Source organism: Necator americanus, chromosome V (assembly GCF_031761385.1).
Source record: "Necator americanus strain Aroian chromosome V, whole genome shotgun sequence".
Lineage (NCBI taxonomy): Eukaryota > Metazoa > Nematoda > Chromadorea > Rhabditida > Ancylostomatidae > Necator > Necator americanus.
In genome coordinates, this window is record NC_087375.1 from 27,616,794 (window position 1) to 27,632,344 (window position 15,551).

At 41.3% G+C, this 15,551-nt stretch overlaps 2 protein-coding genes across 4 annotated transcripts; both read right to left on the minus strand.

Annotated features, from left to right (window-relative positions):
• The window catches only part of RB195_015411 (uncharacterized protein), a gene marked incomplete at both ends in the record, with an annotated part of 30,726 nt that extends 20,129 nt beyond the window's left edge, over positions 1-10,597 (minus strand).
• Positions 10,598-10,606: 9 nt separating this feature from the next.
• On the minus strand, positions 10,607-15,443 carry RB195_015412 (uncharacterized protein; the record flags this gene model as incomplete). Of its 4 annotated transcripts, XM_064206115.1 has the most annotated exons (6): positions 10,607-10,850; positions 10,916-11,496; positions 14,293-14,397; positions 14,492-14,739; positions 14,863-14,995; positions 15,294-15,443. In XM_064206115.1, 6 exons carry the CDS (start codon positions 15,441-15,443, stop codon positions 10,607-10,609), a joined length of 1,461 nt encoding a protein of 486 aa, XP_064061994.1. The 4 variants fall into 4 exon arrangements, with proteins under 4 accessions (XP_064061994.1, XP_064061995.1, XP_064061996.1 ...); XM_064206116.1 differs by lacking the exons at positions 10,607-10,850; positions 10,916-11,496 and having other exon boundaries at positions 14,340-14,410; positions 14,536-14,739; XM_064206114.1 differs by lacking the exons at positions 10,607-10,850; positions 10,916-11,496; positions 14,863-14,995; positions 15,294-15,443 and having other exon boundaries at positions 14,340-14,410; positions 14,536-14,722.
• Between the last annotated feature and the right edge of the window lie 108 nt (positions 15,444-15,551).

The window sequence follows — 15,551 nt, forward strand, 5'->3', positions numbered from 1 at the left end:
TTCCTAATTGCCGTAAAAAAACGGTCCAGAAGATGCGCGCGCACACAAGGCTGGCGCGCTCCAACCGAACTCGTTCTAGAAAATAGCGCTCCGGAACGCTCGAAGCCGCATCTTCCGATTAATACGCACGACAACTTTTGTTGCCCCATTTCGTTGAAACACTCTGAATACATCTTAGAAGAAACATTGGATATTTTCAAGTGAGTTTTCCTCATATTGCGATTGATATTTTTTTCTGATATGGACACAGTAATTGTGGAACAGAAACATTTATCTAGTCTGTGTTGGATATCTTTGCATTCATAGTGCAAAGAAGAGTTGGATAGATTTGTCCTTAAAAAAGCATGTAATAGATCAAGAAGGTTGGCACTTCACGCAAAAAAAAAGGTTGCACCGATAAAAATCGAGAATGCCGATTGCTTCTAGTACCCAATGTATAATCGCTGTCGACAAAGCTACTCTGCATAGAAATCAGTCGATCAATAAAATCGATACTTTCTCCCGGCTTCTGATGAATAAAATCGTAGTCAAAATATGCGAGAGCCTCAGTTTACAAGGCTTCATCGAGTGCAGGGAGAAAACACAGCAAAAATTAATAACTTGACGAAAACTCCTTAAAGGCATCACCCCACGAATCTGAGGTGGTGCAGATTTCAGGTGGAGTATTCGTATACGGGATGGGAGACTACGGAGAGGGAGGTGATTCCGTCCATTTCTTGCTGATTGCCGTAAAAAACGGCCCGGAAGATACGGTTTTATTCGTTTTGGCGCACCATTTTGTAGAAGATGTTCGATTGGGGCGCGCCAGTCTTGTGCGGCGCTGCATCTTTCGGGCCGTTTTTTACGGCAATTAGGAAGAAATGGACGGAATCACCTCCCTCTCCGTAGTCTCCCATCCTGTATACGAATACTCCACCTGAAATCTGCACCACCTCAGATTCGTGGGGTGATGCCTTTAAATTGATCAGTGTATTCGCAAGCAGCGTACACAATCGCTGAAACCGCGGTCTAAAGGTGCCTACGGCATCTAGAGCAAAAGCAGACAAAACTACAATCATTTTTCCAACCAACAGTCTAATAATGAAAAGGTGTAATTAACGAGAAGGTACTACCGCCGCCAAATAGCCGAGACTCTGCGCCTTGTTCCAATGTCCAAGAGGTGTTCGTCTGAGTGGAAACGAGTTAAGATGACGCAAGAAGTGTAGGCTGACAAACACGTGGATTTTTTTTATCATAAAGTGCATCTGTATTACTATTTTATTCACACACTTTATTTTCACATGCTTCATTTACACTTTCGTCTATTCTTTCGTGTACTTATTCATTCATTTTCTCTCTGTTGGAGGTCCACTTGCACGCAACAGATAGGATTCATGCAGCTTGAGAGCATTTCCGTTTGTCCTATGTCCTCGTTATATTCGAGATGGTTCTTATACTTGAAATGGTTTTGTTAATCCCGAACAGCTGCAGAATTCTAGATAGGATGATTGGATTTCCAAGCGCATAGATGGCTAATTTCGACAGATTGAGATTGAAAGAAAGTTTCGTTGCGAGATCCTGCCACATCCCTTTCCTGAAACATATGAATCTTGAAGCATGACAAAAAATATTGTAAAAAATATAAAATAAATCTTAAAAAATTATTACGCATCTGAAAACAACCATCACGCACAAAAGTATCTCTGCCATAACGTATGCGGAAATTCTGGCGCTAGTAAGAGGAAGTTTAAATAGTACTGAGTACAGAAAAAAACTTTTAAAAAATTTTTTAAAAAACCTTCATAAAATAATGAAACTAGAAGTCATTCAATTTTGAAAAACATAGGTCATAGCTCGATTCTAGCACATAATTTTACTGCAATAATTTCAAATTAATTGGCAATTTCTCAACTTTACATTATTATAATTTCTTTTAACCAACACATACATTATAGTTGAGAAAAAGAACTTAACGTGCCATGAACTGGTCATAGCTGGTTTTCTATTTTTCATCGTTCCGCCAATCTTTCCTACCCAGCTTTTTCGAATAAGTAAGTATGATGGGAATCTCATGGCAAACACTTTGAACGGATATTGCTGCATTGTGAACTTCAACAATGAGATGTAGGGATTATTCGTTCTTGTCCACACTTTTCTGCTGATAGCCATATGATTTCAAACACTTCCTTACCCTCCAACGACATTGAAGCATAGTGTCATGAGCAGAAAACACGCACTCAACATCAGAAAATTCACAGCCAATCGAGCTTCTTGTCTAATGTAAGGTTTCTATAAGAATAAGACTTCAAATAGGGATCTATTGGCTCTTTGAGTGCAAATACTTACTCTATTCGTTACGTTAATGTTCCTGCTACGTAGAAGACGCCAAAAACAAAGCAATTGACCAGCGGTGAAGCGTAGACGAAGAATTCTCCAAAGAATAAGTGTGTCGATGATGACAACTATTGCAACACAAATCCCCTAAACATATGTTACTTCGAGAACATTCTAACAAAAAGAATTCGCAAACACGTTCACCTGCAACCACAGATTAAAAATGTTGTATGTACTTGTGTATGGTTTCGAGAAATCGTAATACCAATAATGGCCGTCTACGAAATATTTGTAACCACAATGGTTCGTAAAAAATGGTACTGAACTAGCAACAGTTATGAATTATTAGACACAGAACAACAAAAAGAGATCATATTGTTACATTTCATTAGATGCGGTTTTTTTTTTGAGTTGAGATCTTTTCACTAGTAATAATGGGCTACATAGGTCACAAAGTGAATTCATATGAATTCTCTCGCCACAACCGGGAATTTTGGAAATAATGAGCAGTCGGACGCAGTTCCGGGTGCTCATTATTTCTACCAGGAACTGCGTCCGATTGCGAAATTTCTGTGGGAACATTTTCGAATGGTTCACACGCTCTCACAAAATAAGAGGAACTCCTCAAACGCCACTTTCAAGCAAGTTACCGACAGACTAGCGAACGATTCCATTGCCCTCGATATAATTTTGCGATCTTAGAAAGTGAGGACATATACCGTGCTTGAGCAGTTGAATTAAATGCTAAGTTTTCAGTATTCTGCTTGAGTTTATATATATATATATATAATATGTAGGGTGTGTCGGCTGGGTGTGGCGCAGTCGGTTAGAGATCCGTTGTCGCCACACTTTCGATTGTTCGAAATCGCCGTAGTGAAAACCAAACTTTCATCCCTCCGGGGTAGATAAATTGGTACCAGAGTTGTCTGGAAGGACAAAAACACTGATTTAATCATCGGCTGGCTTCCGTAAGTCATTGCGAAAGTTCCATGACCTCAACGATTACGAATTGCAGTAAAACGCGTTGGCACATCCCAAGCAAGGGAATTTTTTTTTCAGAATTCAGAATTTTCTTCCTGGCGCAGAGAGCGGAGGAGAAGGATGTCTCAGATGAGGCAACAAGATCTCATGAGAATCGACCAGTTGGACGACAGATGGGAGCTGAACAAAATTAACACCACCTATATTTCGTGACAAAACCTATTCTCTGCGGATTACGAGTATGACGTCATTTATCTATCGTTCTGCTCCTGGTTCTACTACTGCAGAACAACCAACCGCGGTATCCGATACTCTCTGCAGCTCCGAGAAGGTCATGTAGGTCCGCGGCTAGAAATGCTGTTCTCACGTTGTAACAGCAAAGTATGAAACAGTTTTTATCGCGACTCATCCACAAATCGCCTTTATTCAAAATCAAGAACATCCTGAAATTCGACTGCCTCTCACTGATCGGCACACCGTCTGACGGCAGAGACAGCAGGGCTCAGTGTGGAGGACACTGAAGGAATGTATATCGTAGTGGGATAAGCAGACTTTTCACTATACTAAGCTGCCCTGCCATAGTGAACATAGCGTTCGCCACTGGTCTTGACCAACCTGTATGTATCGAAGCATTGCGAGTACCACCTTGCGACATTTTGCTAAGACCGTAGTGAATTTTGGCCGTGGTTTACCGCTAGCTAGATTCGCAGAGTCCTCAACTTGAGAGACTCTGCCAGAGAACGTACGTCCACTGTTCATCGTAGTCCAGTGTCATTTTCATGAAACAATGAGGTAAACCGTTGTGGAGGCATTTAGTAAGGGTCAATTTATTGGAATAAAAATAATCCATTATTTAGTCATCGTCATTATTTATTCAGTCTTTTAAATTTGATTTTTACATGTTTCACCACTGCTGAAGAAATCTGGCTTCAAAAAATCTTATCAGTATTTTGAAGGGGAGATTTAGGTATCAAGTCGACTTCTCCAGAAACTTCGTCTTCAACAGTAACTAAAGTTCCAGAGAGAATTCGAAATACCACGAAGAAAATGCGAAACACTTGCACCGAGTCTAGAAAGTCTTTGTGTGAGTATCTTTTCAGTGGAATATTTTCATTAACCACATGCGCTCATTCATCATGAACGGTTAGCTCTCCGATTTAAATGGAAATATTCGTGGTTCTCTCAAAAATTCCCATTTTCCTCGTTCCCATTATTTTTCCGTTCTTAGGTACTTCTTTCAGAGTAACTCTGATGTACCTGCTGCAATTTTCTAAATAGCCGTTTGATTTAGCCCTGTTTTCATCTAGAATATTCGAAATTTCTAAATATTAATAGGTTGGAAATAGCTTACCTGTAAGAAGCAAACCAGATACCAGAGTCACTACGTTAACGCTGTAGAAATATTTTACAGACATGCTTCGAAACTGTGTAGGAGCAAAGACAGCAATAAAATGTATAAATGATAGGAAAGGCAGAGATAGTAGCTGCATGAACCATTGTAAAAAAACAATCAGAACGGAAATGTTATGGATCCATGCTGCTGCTTAAAACGAGAGCTATATCCCAGTGTATATGTACAGACATTGTTAACTTACGTGAAATATCCCTGTTCAAGGCAAAACTTGGCACATCGTGGAAGATAGTGTTCACATAAACGGCGATATCCAGTACCATTGCCGTTACGATTATGTGAAGCACAAAATTACGTTTGATTTCGTTAGTCCTCAGAGCAGCCCAAATGATGAGGATATCCACAATTATTATGGCTGTGTTAAGCACTACGTTCAAAATGTAGAAAATTTCACTTAGATCCATTTGTCTGGAAATTTGTTTCATTTCAGAGATACACAGATACATACAGGGGAAAAATGATCATATTGGTAGTCTAGAGGAGAGGGTTCTCTAAAAAGTCGGACAAAAAACAATTAACAAGCTGGACTCCACTCAGGATGAGGGTTCAGACAAGCTATGGACGTATTTGAAACATAGAAACAACACTGGGACACGACACTGTAGCCGTCACACTTAGACCCTAGAAATGTAGTAGAACCACAAGCTTAAACTACAATGACGCTTCATATTATTGTAGCCAAGTACACAAATTGTGCCGCTTTGACAATTAAGAACAACTAATGCTCAGTAATTTTCACTGAGTTTTTGTATTTGAACAATTTTTAGATGGTAAAATTACATTCCGTTAGCATTTACGAAACTTCTTTTGCAAATACGGACACATATGCTGCATAGTAATAAAAAAATTCTAGCGGAACCAACTTTGAAATATATCTACAGAGCAGCATTTTATTTTACAGTGAAAAATAGAGAGTTTTCGTCAGCTAAATGCTGGTTGGTGAGAAAGTATTCAGATAATATAGGCAAAAAATACAAAGTGTCTGGTGTAATCAATCCGCTCGTGATGCTTATACCCGTTCGACAACAGTTTCGTGGAGAACCCATCTCCTGCCTGCGCAATGAAACTTGAAGAGCCCTCCAGGTACTAAGTGGCTGAATCTCTCCTTCTAGACAAGGCTGGCACCAATTTGTCGATCTTGGACGGGTGAAACTTTTGATTGGCACTAGAGCGGTTTCGAAGATCAGTTGCAGCTTAATCTCTCGCCACCTACGTTACACCAGTCCGATAAAAATATGTGAGAAATAATATTGAATGTGTATAGTGTCACTAGGAAATTCTCATACACTAGTTTGTGTCACTTTCATTCAAGAATAAAAATGGCCTCAGAGGCAATGAGTGGAAATCTATGACAACCTTTCAGCCAAAGATTCTCGGACTGGTAACAAATTAGAAATGCAAGCGATCTTCTGTCTCAAAGAAAGGTCTTCTATTACTTGTCGAAAACAATTTGCTGGTACATTTTTCAGAAGTGTAAAGGATCGACATTCCTTGAATCTTGGCATGATGACTACGAGTATTCGATGGGCAATGTCAATCGATGCCCAAGATTGTTAACATCCTTTATTAGGGCTAACGCTTCGGCGCTGTCGCCTGATCCAGAGCCTGGAAATCCAGAACGTTTGCAACATATCATCTCAAATACTTGACATTGTCTATCGAATACTTGCAGTCATCGAGCCAAGATTCAAGAAAGGTCGAACATTTACGCTCCCGAAAAATGTACCAGCAAACTGTGTTCGACTAGTACGAGAAATGCAAGCATTTTCCAGGATGTTGTTCGTTCAATTTTCCAGCTTCTTGCTTAGTGTGGCATTTCAGGTACAACGGCATAGTGGTAAAGAAAACGACCATACCTTACCTAATTCAAATCGACAACAGCTCTGAGGAGAGCTGTCGAGACATAACCTCTAAACAAAAAATCTAATGTTAGTTCTTAAAGCATATGAATCATCACCGTTTTCTTTTCTCCGATCTGAGAGTTGTCATTGTTTACGTAAGTGATCTCTTGCGAAAAACTCACTCATTAATAATGTGTTATCTCATTAAAAATGTTCGTTAAAAGGTTATTTTTAAGATAATCCAGCCAATAATCTCACCAACATAGAGGTGTGAAGTTTTTGTGAAAATTAATGCAGAGAAGAACTTCAAAAAAGACAAGATCGGGTGTTAGCGGCATGGCAGTCCTTTTTTAGGAATACTCTTTGGGAAAGAACTAAGATTGACCCGCAAATTGATGCATCGGCATTTTTTTCTTCCAAAAAAGTTCAGTACAGATATTTTAGCAGATGTTAGTGCCCATTCTAGAAAGTTGCTTCGTCCCACCATCATTTTTACGATACGAGATGGTTCCCTTGGAAGCATTCAAATGGAGATGCTAATAAGGTAATACTCTCTGATTTCGAGAATTTTGTATCTTGATCGCGGTGACACGATGACGATACGATACGATTTTGTAGCCTACTAGTGAGTCACGCTGACGCAAGTATCACTTTAAGTCCTTGTAGACAATAGGACAGTGGAGCGACAACCACAGGCTACAAAATAAAGATAAATCAATTTCAAAAACACAATAATTTAATTATTTGAACTACTTTGCATGGGAATTCCATCTTAGATCGCTTGAAATAACAAATTACCGTTAAAAAATTAAAAATTAAAAACGTATCAAGTTTGAAAGATTACCAACTGCGCTTAATTAAAACAATAAATAACTTAATAAACAGTTAAATTAGTTTAATAAGTGTCTTTTCATTCAAAGAAATTTAATGATTTTAAAGAATATCTAAAATGTCACAAATGTTCGTGTAGAAATTTTTCTACGTGGATCGGAAGCATGTGGAAGGCCACCCGAGATCCTGATCACCTTGATTCCCATTGTTCTTCGAATTGATCGAGTTGGCATTGGTGGTTCCTCCATTTGTTCAGATTGTGCTCGAGAGTGGCTCAGCGGTTTCTTCCTGTGCAGAGGACAAGAAAAGGTCAAATTTTTCTCCAAAGGATTTTGTGAAGAAGTTTGACCGCCGGAGTTCCTGTAGTGCGTTTAAAATCGCGTGGAAACCAAACCGTGAAACGTAGTGTCGACCATGACTCTACTCCAACTGTTGTCGTTGGAACGCATGATGTTCCCAGGCCTCATTTTACATCCCTTGGCAAATACGACGCTGTCTTTAATTTTCGAACTTTTTTGAAATTTTTTTCTAACGCTGGACAAAGTTCGGATTCATTCTCTCACTTGCATAAAGACAGAAACTTCTTGCTTCACTCTTATGATTGAGCATTAAGCGACATTGACCGCATTTCCTTTTTGCTTGCGATGGGCTCAACTTTCTAAAGAATATATCGAAGCAAGAATTACGGTTACGTCAAAGAGGCAAGCACGGAGATGGGTGTTCCTGGTCTTCTTCAATACGTCCTTGATCCCCAAGTCACTCGTTTCCTCCTGCTCACCTCGGAGGACAGTTCGTTCTGCATGTTGATTTCTCCACCTATGTAGCTATGGATAGCTGAAGTTTTCGGATATATTCGTTCCGTTGAGCGTGAACCGGACATCATGTATCCGTTCCACCCAAACATCGTCTTGTTCAGTTTCAACTGGAGACCGATGTTTTTACAAGTTTCAACAGATTTGAATAACATTCGTTCCGTCTAAGTAATGCTAGATGTTATCAGAAAGATTTTGTCAGCGAAGCGCAAACGGTGTAATTGCCGATTAATAACTTTCACCTCCGCGTCGTTCAGCTTTCTTACTGCGTTCTCGAGAGTGTTCGCAAATATTTTTGGTGAGAATGTACCACCCTGACGGGTCTCTATAATATATATATATATATATATATATATATCTTCACGTCGATCATGCTGCTCTCACAAAATGACGAAGGGAATGACTATACACATCGGACTGCTACTTGCTCGCGTTGGCTCTATATACTATATACCAGACGCAATAAAGCAGTTGTGTCACGCTCTGAACACATACGAGCTATTCAACTTGCAGAATTACATGGCGAAACTAGCTCAAATATTACGCAATACGTACCAGCACACTGCAAAACCGTAACCGAAATGGCAAAATACTTAAAGGGAGCGTGGAGTCTTCGCTAACAACTATCGGTTTCGTTACGCACCCACTCGTCGACGATTATCCACAATTTAAGTACACGGGTTATTCGGTAGGCTGTTCACCCTAGACGCCAAGATTCGCAGGCAATGACTAGTGACGAGTGAATAGTGAATGGATACTGTTCGAACTCTTGCTGTAGATCGGGAGGGATAAGCAGAGCTATGTCCACGATAGCATTGATGAAGATGCAGTCAAGTGGGGTCAGATACTAACAGCAGTTCGTCAATTAAGTTAAGAAAATTATAGAATTCTAAAAATTCTACAACTCACTTGACTTAATCGACGGGCAAAATTCTTTTTTTTTTTTTCAAAAAAAGTGTAGAGAAAAATCTTGGATGGTGTTCCGCAGTTAGTAGAAGGTTTCACTGTAGCCGGAGCATGATCTCTTGGAGGTACGATAGCCTTCAATGGCAGTTTCCGATGCAATCATCAATTGAACGTCCGTCACGTAACCAATTCCTTTTCGCTTTGACGGCTTAAATAATTTCTGCGATTTTGTCATTTTCTTGCGCTGCCGTATCAAGCAATCATCCCGGAGTAAGGGAACTCTTTCCTCTTGCTGTCCCTTTGAAACGTGGTTTAATTACTCAAATTTGGAGAATGGAATACAGCTGCTTTGCTTTTTGTCAGTTAATTGATACTAGTTTTTAATTGATTTTCTTGGGCTGTAGCCAAGATTGGTATCGATCGTTAACGGTTAACGTTTACCTTTTACTTTTTTCAATCTGGCCAGCTGTTATCGTATCCGGAATGTTTTAAGTGGATTCCTGCATAGCTGATTCATATCATGCTCAAAACTGATCTTACTTTTTTTGTGGAGTCACTAAAAAGTTGGAATTTTCGCGCTTATGAAAAGTGATTTATGCGCTTCCTGCCAATTTTCTGAACGTCGCGTTCTCTCACTTAACGCATTTGAGCACCTGCTTTCAGAGAACAATCACGTATTCATACATAGTCCATATAAGTATTTTTCGGACCGCAATTCGCTAAGACTGTTAATACTTACTATGCTTTCCAGGTGGGAAAACCGAACTTTAAATAGTCGTTGGAACGCAACAAACCGGAAGGTAAAGCCAATGTTGGTGGATTAAACTCGTGAACTGCACTCTTTCCCCAATCAATTCGTTGTGAAATTCCAACATCATCGATTTTGGTGTGCTGCCTCTGTTTAACCGTCAAATGTTTTAAAAAATTTGGCCTGTAATTGCGATACAATACTGTGGGATAAGAATATTAAATCCATATAATTATTTCGTATTTTTCAGCAAGAGAAAAGTTGTTGAATGATAAGTTTTGTGAACTCAACAGTGTGGATGTGGTCAATCGTGCTAAATCCTTCTCGAAACCTTGCTTGCTCGCATTCCTGTCCTTCATCCAAGACTTTTTCAATCCTATTAAGGATTACTCTTGTAAAGAGCTTGTAGATGACGGACAATAAGCAGATTGGACGATAGTTGCCAATATCATGTGGATATCCCTTCCTATACAACAACATGGTTTTGTTGGTTCAGCGGTTGATAACCTAGCATTCCGAGAGGTAACGTGTAAGGAGCATCGCCAGGGTGTTGATGAGTACTTACGGAAGGTTCTTCAGGTGTTCTGGCCTTATTCTCTTAGGATCGGGTGCGATATCTTACCAACACGATAGCATGTCGTACTTCGGACGGGAGAACCTCTAGAATGGCACGTCCGTCTTCCTTCAGAAGGTGAGGAGGCAGGTGGACACTGTCAAAGAGATCAGAGTAGAAGTAGTAGACGATTTTTCCCATCCCTTTCCTCTATGCAATGGTTGTTTCCTTCGGATTCCAGAGAGCAGTCATCTTCGTCTTGCGGTTGGCGAAGTCTCGACGAGCGTAGAGGATGCTTTTTCCCGCCTCTGCAGTTTCAGCCAGCATTTCTGCTCTTCTCCCTTTAAGGTCTCCCTTTCGCTTCTTTGCAAAGCCTTGCAAGCTCGGATGTGAGTTCATGGTTGCTCGTGCTGCTCTATGCTGGCGTATCAGAGTTTGGAGAGACAGGCGTCTCCTGATGGATTTAAAACTTTCAGCCTCCCTCGTGCAGTCGTGCAGGTTTCAACGAGTTGGTCGTACTTCTCATCGATGTTGCCCACTGCGGAGTCTACCCATAAGCCGGTTAGCGCAGCGAAGAAACTTCGGTTAATGATAGTTCCAGGACCTCGCCCTCTGAACTTTGGGGTTTTCTCTTCTCTCCGGGTAAACAATTTTTCCCGGATGAGGCGATGGTCCGATCCCGTATAAAACTTTGGCACAACAACGACATCCGTCAAGCACAACCTTTCCCTGACAATGATGTGGTCATTAGGGTACCCTATACTGGGTGACACCCACGTCCAGCGTAGGGAAAAGGGCTTATGGAATTGCGAGTTCCTATGAATGGTCTTAGTCTTCATGATACCCTTAGAAAACATCTCCTCCTCTTCATCTATTGAAGGTTGTGGGTTTTCCTCAGGCGTTCTTCTTGGGTCGATTTTGAAAACGCCACTTATGACATTGTAACAGGCATGATATTCTCCATAGAACTTCTCCAAGACCATATGGAAACCTTCGACTTCTTCTTCTTCTTCTTCTTCGTAGCTTGATGTTGGAGCGCAAGCGACGAAGATAGTCAGAGGTGAGGAAGTTGATGGCGCACGTAAGTTATTCGAAAGAGTCTATGTTCTTTCAAAACTCGTGTTGATGAGGGCACCAACTCCACCAATACCCCTTCTGTCAAATGTTCCTGAGAACAGTTCTTCTTCCTTTCATATACGGTGTCGTCTCGACTCGGTCAGTCCAATGACGTCGTACTTAATCTTTCTGGCTAGCATCATCAGATCTTTGATGGCCGCTTCCGAGCGTACGTGCGTTATAACCACAGATCGTCATCCCAGCCCTTTTCCGTTTCGGTAGCCTACATGGCTCCTGCAACCCCGTCTTTCCTGAGGCTACCGTACCGTTCGCTCCAGAATCAGGAGACTCTTTTCTATTACTGAGGCATGCGAATATTTTAAATACAATGGACAGGTTGCAAGACTCTAGTCCCACGGGTTAGGGGGAGAATGTTTTTCCTCCCAGAGTAAACAAATGGAGTTTATTTGTTTCTACTTGGGGACCTCACGACTAACCGGCTGGTATCTTTGTAGTGAGGGAGATCCGTGGATGTGGTATAATACGGATTACAAATGTGGTTTATCCTAATGACATCAATACACGGCATCAATAAAATACACGACATAACAGATGGATCTATCGGAGGTTGTCTGATGGTTACGTGGTTGTGGTTCTTGGCTTCAAGGTGGATAATGATGTGCGGTTCGGACCCCGTGGCAGCCAGCCGTTGTATTGCAGTTATGGATGGTTGTAGATGACGAGTGGCACGACTTTCTGAGCCAGCAAGTATCTCTTTCCTAAGGGCACGACAGAAGAGTTAGGTATAATAATAACTTTACTGATGTGATGCAGTGCTTGACCTCAGCAAACCATTGTTTATGCTTTCAGGAATTCATTGTCCAGGTGTGATCAACGTCAATCACTCTGGCTTTCATCTTCTTACCCTTCGATCTCGAGAATCGATCCGTTTCACTGAATAAGTCAGTACTTCCAGTCCACAGATTTCCGGAAACCTTGTTGTGCAAGAATTTTTAAATTTTCATTCCATCAGGGTGCATCAACTGACGCTAAGATTTATAGACACGTTTAATCGTTCATGAAAAACTATCCATCGCATTGCGTTTTGTTGCAACTCTTAGGAGTAACGTGCATACTGCGACAATATTTAAGGACTGCTACCTTCTTCTTAATAACAAAGAGAATTCTTGCAAGCTTGCGAATAGAAATTTTCGCCTTCATCTCTTTCCAAGAAAAAAACCCATTTTACGGTTCCGCAGTCAGTTCTTGTAAATGAATCGAAGTCCTCTTATCTCCTGTATAGTGCTCCACTTTTCATAGATATTCACTGTATTAGTGGATCTTGATGAAATAATAGTAAGAAGAAATGGAGGATTTGCAAAAAGTCGCACTTTTGAAAAGTGATGACAGAAGACAAGAATTATCTCAGTTGGTCTGCAGCAGCCACATAAGTGAACCAAACGGTTTGCAGTGTAAAAAGATTAAAGGACAGAGTCATACTAGAAGTTGTTCTGATAGAATACGTGAGAAAGCGATCTTTTCAACAATTCCGATAACAAACGTTTACTTCCAGCTGACAATACATTTCCGACACATTTCTCTTGTTTCAAATTCACAATGTAATTATTATTATTTGCTTCTTTTATTCCTTCAAAAACGCCACTACAATTGTTTGGAAGGGGCTGAGAAGAAAAAATCCTTTTTACTTCCGCGATATGCCCTTCGATTGTTTAGAGAAACAAATTCCAGCGAAAAAACCGCAAAATGTGATCACGAGTGTAATGATGACAATTCTTGATGACATTATGAAGTGTTCATCAGGAAGTGAATGAATACTGCACTTTGCGACCATTTTCATTTCTACCGCAATGGTTTCGTTACGCAACCTGTTTACAGATGGTTGATGGTTTTTATGTGAGTTTGCAACTTCGTGATTTTTCTGTAAAATGGACTGTGTTAAAGTGCTGCACAGTAATATATCTCGTTACTTTTTCCAAAATACGAAATGCGGTTTGATTCACGGACATAACTACACCACAGATGTTTTTTTCCTCTAATTTCTAGAGGTGCATGTATCGTCACCTCTTTCGCAGATTTAATTTTCCTGCTTCTCCGATTTCATGACCTTCATAATGACTGCTTCCTTTCTCGACAACAAATCAACTTGTTCGCTGTGCAGACTCCAACATCAATAGCTTTGATGACATTCCAGCTCCGAAGCGTTCTTTACGGGCAAGAATACCACACTCGAGTAGACAAGATCTCATTGAGCAACGGCTTTCTCGTTTATACATCCATTGAAAAACTTATTTTACAACAAACGCATAGTTTGCGTCATTTTAAAGAGAAGTCACCCTTAAAAAAGACTGAAACAGCTATGGCGCAAGCACATGTTTATGAAGCTCTTTTTGTCTAAGTGCTCTTTGATCACCTTGATCACCTTGACTCCCGTTGATCTTCGAACTGTCGAGCGGGCTCCAGTAATTCTTCCATTTGTCCCGATCGCGTGACAGAGTAGCCTAGTGGTTCCTCCTTTCGCGACGAGCATCATATTTTTCTTTGAAGGACTTCGTGAAGAAATCTAACCATCGGGTCGGTGGTCTTCCTGTAGTGCGCTTAATATCGCGGGGAACTCAGTCGCTCACGGCTCTGATCCAACGGTTGTCATTAGAGCGCATCACGTGTCCGACCCACCCTATTTTACTTTCCTTGGAAAATGTGACGGCGTCTCTAACCTTCGATCGCTGACGTAGGAGAGAACTTCGAATCCCGTCCCTCACTTGCGTGAAACGGGATACTCCTAGCATCACTCTCTCAATTGCGCATTCAACGACGCTCACCGCGTTTTCTTCCTGCTTGCGAAATGCCCAGGTTTCCGAAGCATAGGTCAAAGCAGGAAGTGCGGTAGTGTTGAAGAGGTGAGCACAGAGCCGGGTGTTCCTGGTCTACAAGTTGAATCTACAAAAGACGATGTTCATGAGGAAAAGATGGATCTCGGATGCCCCATTCACGTCTTCTTCACTACATCCTCGACCCGACCCAGATAAACAGCTGGTGGCTGGTGCATTCGGATATGTTCGTACCATTGAGCGTCTTTTGTAGATTCAACTGAAGACCGATGCATCCACATGTTTCATCGAATTCGGTCAGCATTCGTTCCGCTTGGCTGACACTAGCTGTTATCAGTACGATGTCATCAGCGAAGCGCAAGTGGTGTAGCTGCCGACCATCAACCTTCACTCCCATGTCGTCCCATTCCAACTGTCGCATTGTGTTCTCGAGGGTGGCTGTGAATATTTTGGGTGAAATTGTATCACCCTGTCGCTGTACAACTCTCAAAATATCTTTATGTACTGAGTAGGGTTGTCCAAGGCTTCCGGGACCGCTTCTGTCTCAGCTGAGCCGAAGACCTTCTTCAAGTCGATGAAGGTGAGGCAGAGCGGCGTCTTGTACTTTCGTGATACCTCGATGAGTTTCATGTTCATTGAATGTGGTCAATCGTGCTGAATCCTTTTCGAAACCCTGCTTGCTCGCATGGCTGTCCTTTATCCAAGACTTTTTCAATCCTATTAAGGATCACTCTTGTAAAGAACTTGTAGATGACAGACAGTAAGCAGATTGGGCGATAGTTGCCGATGTCATGTGGATCTCCCTTTTTATACAACAACATGGTCTTGCCGGTCTTCCACTGTTTAGGAACCTTTCATTCCGACAGGTAACGTGTAAAGAGCCTTGCCAGGGTATTTATGAGTACTGGCGGAAGGTTTTTCAGGTGTTTTGGTCTTATTCTGTCGGGAGCAGATGCCGACATGATAGCATGTCGTATTTCGAATGGGAGAACCTCTGGAATGACATGTCCGTCTTCCCTCAGATGGTGAGGAGGCAAGTGGACATGGCTGTCGAAGAGATCAGAGTAGAAGTCGTAGATGATGTTCTCCATTCCCCTTCTTGATGCAATGGTTGCTCCCTTCGGGTTCCGGAGAGCAGTCATCCTCGTCTTGCGACTGGCGAAGTATCGACGGGCATAGCAGATGCTTTTCCCCGCCTCTGCAGCTTCAGCCAACACTTCACTTCACTTCTTCTCCTTTTAGGATTTTCC